At 57.2% G+C, this 13,288-nt stretch overlaps 1 protein-coding gene across 1 annotated transcript; it reads left to right on the forward strand.

Annotated features, from left to right (window-relative positions):
- TMIGD2 (transmembrane and immunoglobulin domain containing 2) lies at positions 1-7,073 on the forward strand. Its single transcript, XM_029912285.1, has 4 exons — positions 1-43; positions 2,616-3,008; positions 5,242-5,343; positions 6,853-7,073. The coding sequence occupies exons 1-4, from the start codon at positions 1-3 to the stop codon at positions 7,071-7,073; spliced, it is 759 nt and encodes a 252-aa protein (XP_029768145.1).
- The last annotated feature ends 6,215 nt before the right edge of the window (positions 7,074-13,288 follow it).

Consider the following 13,288-nt stretch of genomic DNA (forward strand, 5'->3'; position numbering starts at 1 on the left):
ATGCAGAGACTGGGGGAGCGTCTCCTCCTGTTGCTCTTAGCAGGTGAGTGCACGGCGCGATCAAAGCCCCTGGCATTTAGGGCATGATTCTGGGGAGCACGCAGGGCCCGTTTTCAGAGATTTCCAACCCACCCAGCCAGCTGGATCCCAAATCCCCATGTGCTCTGCAGGGCCAGGCCAGCTCCAGGCCCTGCCTGCCAGGCGAGGTTCGGGGATGCTCCAGCCTAATTGGCCAAGCTCCAGGGAAGCAGGAGGCAGGGATTCACCACAGCTTTGCTTGGTAGCAGTGGTACCATCTAGGCGCTCTCTAACCAGGTCTGGGTACTCTCTCGCCTCATACAACCGGGGCCCTATCACACCGGACACTGGTAACGCCCCAATCCTCTCTCCACACCTCCTGTAGGGCTGCAGAGCGAAGGGAAGGCCGGGAGATAGGCAAGGGAGAGAGGCGTGTACTCCCCCTCCTCCCCACACTCCATCAGAGGATGCAGGGGGCCGGCGGGGGTGTGTGGGGGGGGCTCTGCTGCTGCAGCCTCCCCCCTTTCCGTCCCCAGCAGCAGCCGTTTTGTCTTGGCTTCTCCCTGGGGATAATTTACTGCACCCCTATCTCCCGCCCCTCCCCCGGCCTGCATAGCAACCTTTGTCTCACCGCCTCCTGTTGTGGCCCCTTTGTTCCGGCTACAATCCATCGCCCCCACGATTCTCCAGCTGGCGGAGTGAACCCCCCCCCCGGAAGAGGGAGGGGGTCTTGTCCCTTCCCTCCCTCTGTTAATTGAAGCTGGGTACTTTGGGGGTGTCCTAAAAGACACCCCCCTCCCATTTGTTCTAGGACTTGTGCAAAACCGATAGGACTAAACTTCCATCGGGCTGGTGAAATCTCGGGGCCGTCCAATACTGCAGAGCAGCCAATCTCCCCTGCTTGTTCCATGCCTTCAGTGCAGCCAACACGTTATTATTCATTATGTCTATTATGGCAGGGCCTAGGGGCCAGCCGAGATCGGGGCCCACTGCGCTGGGGTGAACAAACACAGGGGATTAGACAGGTCCTGTCCCAAAGAGCTCACGAGTTAGGCAGGATGGACCCAGGGTGGGGGAGCATTCACCTTCCTTGGGTTTCCACATGAAACTGCTGGGGAATTTCGGACATTTTGGCACCGTCTGAAAATTAGAGGGAGTTTCTGACACTTTTTTTTTTGGCAATTTGGGAACATTTCTGCCCTTTTGTCCTCGATTCGGGGGGGAAAAGCGTTTCCAATATTTTCCCCGTCCGCTTCTTTGCCCCCTCCCAACCTATGAGATCGAAAATGTGCCGTGAAAATTGCACTTGTGACCTGCCTGGCCCATGGTGGACCCATGGGGGGAGGGCTAGCTCAGTGTTTTGAGCATTGGCCTGCTAAACACAGGGTTGTGAGTTCAATCCTTGAGGGGGCCATTTAGGAAACTGGGGTAAAAAAATCTGTCTGGGGATTGGTCCTGCTTTGAGCAGGGGATTGGACTAGATGACCTCCTGAGGTCCCTTCCAACCCTGAGATTCTATGATTCTACGATCCTGTGAATGACATGGGCTGTGGTGCTGGAGCAGCACCTGGCTGGAATCAATGCCCAAGCGTTGTCAATCACAGGATTGGGGCCACGCGCTGGGCACGCTCCGGCCCTGATCAGTCATCCAGGGACTATGTATTCGAATAGTCCCAGGGGGGCTGCTCTCATGCAGAGAGTTAATTAGAATCGTTATGATGTGTATCCTTGGAGCCATAGACTAGGACCCTGTTGTGCCTGGTGCAGCAAAAACACTGAATGAAAAGTAGGGTGTGAACACCGTCTTTGCAGGATCGGGGCCTTTCTCAGCCTCCCCGGCAAGGGCAGGCGCACCCAGGGGGGGTTTCCAAAACCTCTGGTCCCCATTTTGGGTTTAATATAATTTAACCCTCCCCGCTCAACAAATTCATTTCTAACTAACCCAAACTCTGGGCTAAGCAGCCAATCCAGGGCTGGATTCAGCCCTCAGCGATGCCTGCCGAGGGCTAGCGTAACGCACCCAGCCGAGACCAAAAGTCGTCCCCGCTCTGCTTCTGGGCGAGAGAAACACAGGAGCTGGTTTGAGCTGCGGAGACAGGATCGCGCTTTCAAACCACTGGTGCCTGGGCAGACGCACCGGCAGGGCCTGTTCTTCAGGGGAAGGATGTTCTGACAAGGAAGGGGACCTGGGATCTGTGACCCAGGATGGCGGGTCTGGAGGTCAGTCAGGCTCAAAGCTGTTCTGACGGGGTCCCCAAGGCTGTACGTGGGATCTCAGATCTGGTGCCTTTGAGAGAAGGAGTTTGGTCCAAAGGCCGTGTCATCTGGTGGTTAGAGCAGGAGGCGAAGGGTCAGGACTACCCCTGGTTCTGGGAGTGAGTGTGGTTGGGAGGGACTGGGAGTCAGAACTCCTGGGTTCGATACCAACTGTGTCTGCTTATGTAAGTCACTGCCTGTCTCTGTACCTGGGCTTCCCTATCTGTGAAATGAGGGCAGTAAAACCCATCTTTGGGAGGTGCTTTGAGATCCATGGTGGGAGTGTCTCTATGCGGCTGCCCTTGGTGGAGTTTCTATCTCCTGTCTCTTCTTCCCCTCAGCCTTTCTTCTTGCCGCCAGCAAGGAATCAGAGACCCTGCAAGTGAGGCAAGATCCTGCCCGGATCCTGGCCCCGCTGGGGGGCTCGGTGGAGCTGTCCTGCCAGATCAACGCTGCCCAGCACTGGGAGCGGCTCCGTGTGGAGTGGCGGAGGGACAGCGCCCCGAGGGCTTTCTGCCAGGTCGTGCTGGACAACGCCAGCGTCTCCAGCTGCTGCAGGGGTATGGGGGCCTGTGATGACGCCCGCCTCAGCTTCACCTGGGATCCCCCTGAGTTCACCCTGAGGATGGGCAACATCAGTGAAGATGACGTGGGGTGGTATGTGTGCAAAGCCATCGTGGAGATCCCGGTGTATCTGGATGCCACGGGCAACGGGACGATGCTGAATACCTCAGGTAGGGGGCAGGGGCGCTGCCAGGGTGGGGGGGGGGGACCTGCAACTCACTCCCAGTGGGGCCTGTGGGCCTGCTCCTGCTCCAGGGATCAGCACCAGACAGGATCAGCCCCTAGGGTGAGGGGGATGATCTGGCTCCAGATGGATGGGGCAGCATCTGAGACCACTGCCTGCTCCCTAGGAGAAGAGGGGGGCCTGTTCTCTACAGCTCCACTTACTGGGAGAGCCCCTCCCCTCCCCCCGGCTGCACCCCGCAGCGGGTGCTGGGTGGGGGTCTCTCCATCCCCCTCCCCGGTCGGATGTTGGGTTTCTCACTTCCCATCAGGGCTGCGCTTCCGTTCTCATGTGCCACCCACGGCGCGAGCTGCCGAAACCACAGCGCGACCTGCCCGGGGCCCTGCATCCTGCAGCCCCCTCGGCTGCCTCTCTCCTCCCCACGGCAGGCTGCATGCCCACCTTATGGGCCCTGGGCCCCGCCTGCCCCCTGTGGACCCCTCTCCCCCGTGGGCTCAGCACCCTGTCTTCTGCCAGCCTCCTCCCCGGGAGCACCCTCTTCTCTGCCTTGTGGCTTTATGCACACTGCAGACTGTGTCCGCCTGCGTGTCTCCTGCAGGCCCCATATGGCCACCCCCCGAGCGCCCCCCACTGCACCCAATTGGGACCTTGCTGGGAGCGGCTCCCAGTTCAGGGCTGGCTGGAACCCTGCAGACAGAATTCCCCAGCCGGGCCCCCTCTGGCCAGTGAGCGAGGAACACAGATGGCCTGTGTGCTAATTGTTGGGTGGTCCCCAATGAGCTCCCTGCAGCTGGCTCGCTTGGTCCCCAGCTGCCCAGCCCTCTCAGCATCCCCTGGGGGCGGGAGGGGAAGCCAGGCCAGAGAGTCTGTGTGGGCAGTGCCCCACGCTCAGCCTCGACCCTGCCCATGCTGGGCTCTCGCTTTGGAAAATGCTGCTGGCATGGCATTCGCCACGGTAAAGGAGGTGACCTCACGGGTTGTGATGAATTTCTCTCTCGCATCACTTTGTTGCCACGGAAATATCTGATGTCGTGGCGCGTTCCCCTCCGAAGCCAGCCTGGCTAATCTAACTCACGTGCCCATCACCGTGGCGTCTAGGAGGCCCGGGCGTGGGTCAGGAGTAAGGTGGGAGGGTCTGCAAATAATCGAGGCCGAGTTGCGGACAAGACATGGAAAATCACGGAAAAGCAATCATGGGCCGTTATCAATAGCGGCCATTTGGAGAAGCCGGAGTAGACCTATTTGTTTAAGAAAAATTTGCTGGAGCGATATAAACACTCAAGTATTATGGGATGCCTGCGAACGTCTTTGCCAACCAGCCCGCACGATGTAAAAGCCAGGCGACTGAAAGTCGTAACACAACTGCTGTAGACGTGGAGTCCGGCCGCCGTGGCCTTTCACACTTCACAGATGTCGCGTGTTTGTGCCGTGCGAATGGCACACCCGACAGGTGTGCAGAACCGTGCGCCAGGCAGAGAAAGCGAATTCAGATCCAGAGGGCGGGGCGGGGTTGGGGGGAGGGGAGCCTCGTATGGCGGGATCCGTGATTGCCGCAGGATCGCGAATGAAATAGGGCCGTCTTCAGGAGCGCAGTGAACCCTGGCCCAGGACGCAGAGCAAGGGGGCTGGGGAAGTCGCCCAGTGACCGGTGTTTATTTCTCTCGACAGCAGCAGCAGAAGGAGGAGGTTGGCTGAGGAATCACAGCAGAGGTGAGAGGCGTTAAACTCGCAGGATTACAGCCGCGTGGTTCCCAGGGGACCGCGGAGTCATGCCCATCCAGACCTCCCCCCACTTTGCCCCTCCGGGAGACCCGGGTCGCACCCACCCAAACCTCTCCTGCGGCCTCCAGATCTCTCCTTGCTACACTTGGACCCAGGGTCAGAGCACCTGGGCCAGGCCCTGACGGTGGCTAATGAGCCCTTGAAATTGATTCTGGAACATCACTTTTGGCCTCCAAAGCCACGAGGCCCCTGCCTAGCCCCCACTGCCCAGGCCTGGCCCAGCCCCGGGCATTCCCCATGGCAGCGAGCCATGGCATCGTCACAGGACACGGTGCCCCAGCAAGGAACCTGGAGCAGGGACTCCGGGGTGTCTCGCAGCATCAGGCCAGGCCAGCGCTTCCCCTCGGACGGGGCTGCCTGTCTCCAGGTGGAGGGTGCTGGGGATGGGACAGGGTGGGGCACCCGGAGAGGCTGATGGCTCTGTCCCGCTGTTTCAGATCTAGTGTTGTGGCTGGGCCTGGCTGGGGCGCTGGCCGTCACCGCGCTGCTGCTGCTGCCTGCCGTGATCTGCTGCTACAAACGCAGGCGCAGAGATCCAGGTAAGAGAGCCCCCGGGGACTCCCGCTGCAGCCCATGTCCCCAGGGATGGAGCAGGGACCCTGCCCTTCGCAGTGGCTAGCTGGCTGAGAGACCGCCAGCCAGGGGTGGCAAGGATCCCCCAGGGATCTGTGACCCCATGGGCCACCTCAATGAGCGACGCCCTGCCTGTGGGAGTCACCTGGGCAGAGATCCCAGCTGTTCTTCCTATACCAAGGGGGGCTGGCTGAGCAGTGCTGCCCTCCAGCGGCTGCAGACGGCAGGGACTTTTATAGAAGCTGTGTCTACATACAAGAGGGCGTGTGGTTAAAATCGCCCCTTACCCATGGCAGGGCAGGGGAGTTTCAGACCCACCAGCTGGGAAGCTGCTGCGCTGGCCCCTATCCACTAGCACTTGCTTGCTACAAGCTCCCTGCATCCCCACTTCTCTGAGTTGCTCAGCTGGTGCAAACCAAGCAGGGGTGAGCTGGGGTCTGCACTGGGATGGCGGATTTCCAAGGGGGTGCTGATGGCTGAGGGGATGCAGCTCTTCCACAAGGCAGTATCCCAGTGTGACGCCAGGGGGTGCAGCGCTGCTAGAGGTGACGTCCCTCCTGACCCCTCCTGGTTATGAAAGGCCGCAGCGGGTATTTACCAACAGGGGAAGCCGTTAGCCCTGGGTATCTTGTACGGATTCCATTCTGCTTCTTGAAACCTCCCCCCCCCCCCACACACACACACGCTGTCTCATCCAGACACAGGGCCCTTTTTCATTTCCTGTCCTAAGCGGCCATCTTCGTGTTGCTGTGTGGCTGTTAAACAGCCGCCGTGTCCTGCCCCAGAATGGGTTGCATTCCAGGGGGCAGAAGAATGCAATTCCTGGGTATAGCATTTGTAAATAACTCTGAAGCTCCTCCAGGAGGAAAAGCCGTGGGGTAATAGAAGATCATTTCTGCTGTGTGTGTTTGGCCTGAGTGGGGCCTGGCTGGGTGGTTTCCAAGTGGAGGAGAGATTGCTGATATCAGTCAGGTATTTCTTTGGGGCAAGCCTGTTTATTTACAAACAATGTCCACAAAGTCCTGTTTCCCGAACAAACAACAACAGGCAGTTTGCTTGCTCATAAATGCCAACCCTGCTTTTCCACCAAGTCCTGTACCCCATGGAGCTCTCTCTCACCCTCTCAGCGCCATGCTCACTCACAACGACTTCTCTTGATATCTGCTGGTTTTCTGCCTCGCTCACATCCACAGCTTGCCAAGCAATCCCCTCGCTCATGCGTTTGCAAACAGTTCAAGGGAAACCCCTCAGGCCACATGGCTTAGCTCTGCACAGGTGTTGCCATGTGGTCGATGGCCTTGGGCGGTGACTTCTGTTGTCTCCCACTATCTCCAGCTATCTCACACCACAAAAGGGCTTACTTGCTCCTTCCTCTTAGGCTGAAAGAAGTATGCTTAGCACACTCAGGTCTGTGACCGTCCGTGCTTGACGGCAGCCATTAACGCTTTCCGGCATAACCTCTGTTTGAAATCCAGGGCAGGCAATCTACGTGAACGTTCTGTTCCGCAAAAAGCAAGAGGGAAAGAAAGACGGCGGCCAAGCCAGGAGCGAGACGAAGCCGGGCAGCCTCTACATCCAGGAGTTCCAGAGAAGGGGGCACAACTGGAAGCCTCCAGCCGCAGAACGGAGCCCTGGCCCCACGAAAGCTTCCAAAAAGGCCTCCTCCTTCACGCAGAGGGCAACGGAAAGGCCATGAAGATCCACGCAGCGCTCGGATGCCCCCAATCAGAGCCCTGCCCAGTCTGCTTCTACGGTTCTAACCCTGCCCCTCTCCACATGGACCCCGGGGCTGCCTCTCACTGGGGTTAAGTGCCGCCCATGTGCTCGGGGCTGCGCACGGCGCAGCATGAAGAGGGTCCCTGCCCTGCTCTGCTTATGATCAGAGAGACCGAAGTGGGGGGATTGGGAGGCGCTGGGGTGCCGAGAGGGAGGAATTGCAAAGCGGAGAGTGTTTGGTTTGTTTGCTATGGCCGGGGGGAAGAGGCAAGTGCAGAGTGGGGAGAGAGGCCAGGATGGGGACAGCGTCGAATCTGAATCCTCTTCTCAACGACATTCAGGTGCTTAACCTCCCCCTCACTTGGTTTCAATGGGATTTAGGCACCTTAAGGCCTTGGCGCCTAAAAATCCTACCACTCCTCCATCAAGGGAGCCCAGGGCCTTTTCCCCCATGACCTCCGGGCTATTCCATGGGAGTCACCCTGAAATGGAGGAAAAACCCTACTGGCCAGGAGGAAATCTGGGCCCCGGGGTGCAATCCTGCCTCTATGGAAGTCAATGGCAACGTGAACAGGGCCAGGACCGTGTCTGTCTGTGCCCTTCGCGAGTGAGGTGCCAGACGCCAGGGGAAGGTCTCCGCAGCGGTGCCCGGTGGCTCTCAGCACCGGCCCTGCATCCTGCTGACATTTGGTACTTCATAAGAACGTAAGAACGGCCAGACTGGGTCAGCCCAAAGGTCCATCCAGCCCAGTATCCTGTCTTCCGACAGTGGCCAAAGCCAGGTGTCCCAGAAGGAATGAACAGAACAGGTAATCACCAAGTGATCCATCCCCTGTTGCCCATTCCCAGCTTCTGGCAAACAGAGGTTAGGGACACCATCCCTGCCCACTCTGGCTAAAATCCATTGATGGACCTGTCCTCCATGAATTTATCTAGTTCTTTTTTGAACCCTGTTACAGTCTTGGCCTTCACAACATCCTCTGGCAAGGAGTTCCCCAGATCGACTGTGCGTTGGGTGAAGAAATACTTCCGTTCATTTGTGTTAAGCCTGCTGCCTATTCATTTCATTTGGTGGCCCCCTAGTTCTTGTGTTAGGAGAAGGAGTAAATAACACGTCCTTCTTTACTTTCTCTGCACCAGTCATGATTCAACAGCCACCTGCAGGCGTTGCCCAGCTGGGCTGCCGGAGGGCCCGTGTGCTGCTTCTCATTCAGCCCTGTGGCTTGGTAGGGGAGCCCTCTCGAGACGGGGACTAGCCGGGATGCCCACCGGACTGGCTGGGATTACAATGTCTAGGCGGACAGGTTGCCAGATGACTTGTCCATGGCGACCGATGAAGAAAACGTAGCAAACTCTTCTCCGGACTGTTCACGTGTAAATGGCGTTGCAATTTCGGGGTAACTGCACCTTTATTCCCCCTCGGTGCTCCCTGGAGGGCCCCCACTTAAGGTTTCTGGCTCCTAGCGGTCGCCTCTTTTGGGCGTCTCTCCTCCGCCTGATGGGGATTTTCAGTCTGCACCGCTCCCTGCTGTACACTGCGATATCCCAGCGAGCCGGTCTACTTGCAGGCCAGCGCTTGGGCTTTGCTTTCTCCCCGAGGGCTATAAACAGGGTGGCCAGCAGTTATAAGTTACCAGCCAGCTCTGAACAAGCACCTTCATTCTTAAGGCAACACCATTACAGAGTAAACCTGGAAAGACAAGTTGCTAGGCACATGCTAAGCCGTCACCCATCAGTCTTATGGGGCCCTGGTAGGCCAAGGTCTTTCTGGAAGGGTTGGGGCCAGACGCTCCCATCCACTGGCTGGCTCAGAAAGACGCCCTGAGGCAGTTTAAACCCAGCCTCGTTATGCCAAAGGCCCTTTCTTTGTTTGCTGATGTCTGAAAAAAACAGTTTGAATCAGTCTGTTCCAGCCTGGGGTTGGGGGGGTGTTAAGTAGACTCCGGAGGTGTTTATAATCTTAGTGATTCACCTTAATCATTCTCCACTGCGTTGCCTTCCTGGACCCGGCCCCTGGCAATTGCAGCCATAGTTGCTAAATTTGGTTGGACATATTCCTGGAGGTTTTGTCATGAGACATCATCTTTCATTAAAGCTTGATCTTTAATTCCTGGAGACTCCAGGGCAATCCTGGAGGCCTGGCAACCCTAAGTACATGCCCAGGCCCACAAGTGGCACATACATCGTTCATACTTGTGACACAATATGGTCTCCAAAGACGGTGCATGCAGTTGCAATATCCGTCACACACTGTATGTAATAAGCATGTAGCAAGGCAACCGTGTTAGAGCAGGGGACGTGGCTTGGAATCCTGCCACTAACTCACTGTGAAATCAGAGACATCACCGTCCCTGTTTGTGCCTCAGTTTCCCTCTCTGTGATGTGGGCATAATTCCTACCCACTTTTCTAAAGCACTTTGAGATCCTTGGATGAAAGATGCTTTGGTTTTTTATTACTATTATAATTACTGTCTATATTATTTATATTTTTTTCATCTCAGTAGATTCTGTAAAATGGACTCTAGATTCATAGATTCTAGGACTGGAAGGGACCTCGAGAGGTCATCGAGTCCAGTCCCCTGCCCGCATGGCAGAACCAAATACTGTCTAGACCATCCCTGATAGACATTTATCTAACCTACACTTAAATATCTCCAGAGATGGAGATTCCACAACCTCCCTAGGCAATTTATTCCAGTGTTTAACCACCCTGACAGTTAGGAACTTTTTCCTAATGTCCAACCTAGACCTCCCTTGCTGCAGTTTAAGCCCATTGCTTCTTGTTCTATCCTTAGAGGCTAAGGTGAACAAGTTTTCTCCCTCCTCCTCCTCCCTCCTCTAAAGAAAAGCTGTCCGAATGCAACACTGTCCTTTGGCATCTGTCATGTCTTGAACTCTCTGCACACTTGCTCAGATGCAGCCGGCTTTGATGGCCTTTTCGAGTGTGCGTCTGACCTTTGTATTGTTAAAATAAAAGCAGGTGTGTTGATCAAACAAGCAAAGCTGTGTATGGTTTTAGAAGGTGGGGATTGGGTTTAAGGCTCTTTTCTGCCTCTTCTGAGATATTTAAGAGCACATTAGATAAATGTCTATCCGGGATGGTCTAGACAGTATTTGGTCCTGCCATGCGGGCAGGGGACTGGACTCGATGACCTCTCGAGGTCCCTTCCAGCCCTACAATCTATGAATAAAGAGGACCTGAAAGTTGAGCTGGGTGACTAACGGATTTTTCAGTTCACTGGTAATTTTTTGGGGAAAAAATCAGATCAACATTTTTCATAATTTTTCAGCAAATCAAAAAGTTGAAGAAAATTTCAAGTGGTAGTGAACTGTTGTGGTAAATAAACAATTTGTCTGAAAAATGTTGCCCAGCTCTACCTGACAGGTTTATTTAAAGAGCCATTTTTCCCCCTGTTTCTTGCTTATTGAATTTTGTCCTTCCTTGTTTCCTGGGAGTCTCTCTGTAGAAAAAGGAGGCGGAGAGAATCATAGATACCAGGGAAGTGAAATTTGACTCAATGAGGGAAGAAGTGATTCTTTTCCCCCCAGCCTGATCAAAAGTCTTTGGGTTTTGTTTGATTTTTGTTAACGTATTTTACTCAAATGCCTAACGAACAGGTGGGTGGAAAGCTCTCCGTGTTCAAGTCAATGTCCCATCTGTTCAATGACAGGCAGAGAAAGCCTTGAATACGCATCTCCAGCTCTTCCCAGGAGTCCTCCAACAAGACAAGGGAAGACCAGACTTAACATTTGTAAGGCACAAACAAGCTCAAACCCACAAAACCGCATTAAAATAAAACACGTGCAGGTTTATAATGTGCCGTGCCCATTTGCCCTCCTGATGCAGGAGTCGTGGGATGAGATTTAAAGGCCATGTTACATAGGAGGTCCGACTCGATGGTCACCATGGTTCCTTGTGGTCTTAAAATCGATGAGGGCAGCTAAGCTTGGAGACAGAGGGGCCGGGGGGAGTAGAGTCTCTCTCTACAGTGGCTGGCTGCAAGACTGGGATTTATTCTGCGAGGGATTCTTACCTCGAACAGAGCCTTGGACCATCAGTCCAGCAACGGCTGAGTCTTACCTGCATGGTATTCATCTGGCCAGCGGGGCCTAAACCCCGCGCCGGGGCAGGATCCTGGGGCACGTGGCTGCAATCGAGGCGTAACAGCATGCAAGGCGGAAGCCAACGATGGCACGAGAGCCTCAGCCCTTGAGCTCTGAACTGTCGCGATCCATTTCTTTCACGCTGCCCCCGCGCTGTCAATGTGCCGTAGGTCCCTGACGGCCCAGGGGCGCCTCGGGGGCAGGCTGCATCCGGGCCGTGGAAGTCACGTCTGTATGGGGGATTTGCACTCCTGGCTACACGCCCAGTGCAGACGAGGCTGGGGCGGGCCACGTATTCCAGCTCACGACTGTGCGGCGCCAGGGCCTGGCGATCCCTGCTCCCCCGTCTTGTCATCTCCAGGCTCCATCCCACGCCATCCTCAGCCCAGGTGGCCAGGTGGCTAGCAGCGTCCCCAAGGCCTCAGCCCAGGCAGCCGGCTGGTCAGCAGCATCCCCAGGGCCTTAGCCCAGGTGGCTGGGTGGCTAGCAGTGTCCCCAGGGCCTTGGCCCAGGCGGCCGGGTGTCTAGCAGCATCCCCCAAGGCCTCGGCCCAGGTGGCCGTGTGGCTAGCAGCGTCCCCAAGGCCTCAGCCCAAGCAGCCAGGTGGCCAGCAGCATCCCCCAGGGCCTTGACCCAGGCGGCCAGATGGCTAGCAGCGTCCCCAGGGCCTCGGCCCAGGCGGCCGGGTGGCCAGCAGCGTCCCCAGGGCCTTGCCCCAGGCAGCCGGGTGGCTAGCAGCGTCCCCAGGGCCTCGGCCCAGGCGGCCAGATGGCTAGCAGCGTCTCCAGGGCCTCGCCCAAGGCGGCCGGGTGGCCAGCAGCGTCCGTCCCCAGGGCCTCGGCCCAGGCGGCCGGGTGGCTAGCCGTGCCCCTAGGGTGTAAGCTGGACCTGATTCTCTCCTGAATCACTCCGGTTGCTCTCCATAGCCCGTCCCTTGGGGATCCCCTGCCCCGCCTGGCTCTGGCACAGACGCCGATAGCTAAGACAAGCAGTCCAGGGACAGGCCCTGGGCTGGAGTTCGGTGCCCTTTGCCCCGGCCCTGATGGGTCTCTGGCCACAGACCCCGGCAGCTCCATCACATGGGTGCTGATGGTGCAGTGCCTGGCTTTGCCCGGGGAGGGCGCTCTGAGCCCACAGACCACCGCCAGCACCGCATCTAGCCTGGGTGGCAGCTGTGGTGTGAGATTCCCTGCTGGGCAGGGCTGCGCTCAGCCCCTGGCGCTCTCTCTTTCTCCTTCTTTTCTCCTCCCTCCTCTCTGATCTTCCTTTCTTCCTCTTCTCCAGGGGACGAGGGCGTGATCCCCGGGACGCTGTCAGCCCAGCCGGGTCAGTCCTAGCTTCTTGGCCTGGCCCAGTCACCCCTGCACCCCTCGGTGCCTCGCAAGCCCCCCAGCTCCAGGCGCTGCTGGTAGAAGAGGGAGCTGGGGGGGCAGGATCCCGGGGACTGCAGGGCTCCGTTTCCCTTCCGCAGCCCGGGGCCCAGCCCCAGAGCGGGTGGACTCCGTGCAGAGGGGATCGGGGATGAGCTAGGCTGTTCTGGGGTGATTGCCCCCCCGTGTCTGGGTCGGCAGCTGCACAATGGGGCGGGGGGGGGGGGGGCTACAGGGGGTCAAAGACTTGGCGCGCCTTGAGACCTGCTGATGACAAGTGCTGTGTAAGACACGGGAAATCTTAGCCAGGGAGCATGCTGTGATGATGCACATCTGGAGAGACATCGAGACTCCAGTCTTGGAGCGTGTGTATGTGTGAGTCTCTTTGGATGTGCACAGGGGGGTGGAGGGGGGAGCATCCCAGCATCACGTATTCGGGGAGTGGGTGCTGTTAGCGCTTAGAGCAGGGGACTGCGATTCAGGACTGCTGGGTTCTAGTCCCGTCTCTGTACAGTGTGGCCGTGGGCAAGCCAGTACCCCTCTCTGTGCCTCAGTTTCCCCATTTTACTGCAAGGCCTACCTTGAGCGGTCAGGAGGCTGGCGAGCCCTTGGTGAAAGGGGCTCCAGAAAGCAGCGTGTCACTAACCACACTGAGCCCCCAGCAGCCTCCCAGTCTGTCCCCCGAGTGCCACCACCAGCCCGGGCACAGCATTCTGGGTAA

Source organism: Terrapene carolina, unplaced genomic scaffold, assembly GCF_002925995.2.
Source record: "Terrapene carolina triunguis isolate 2854851 unplaced genomic scaffold, T_m_triunguis-2.0 Scaffold194, whole genome shotgun sequence".
Lineage (NCBI taxonomy): Eukaryota > Metazoa > Chordata > Testudines > Emydidae > Terrapene > Terrapene triunguis.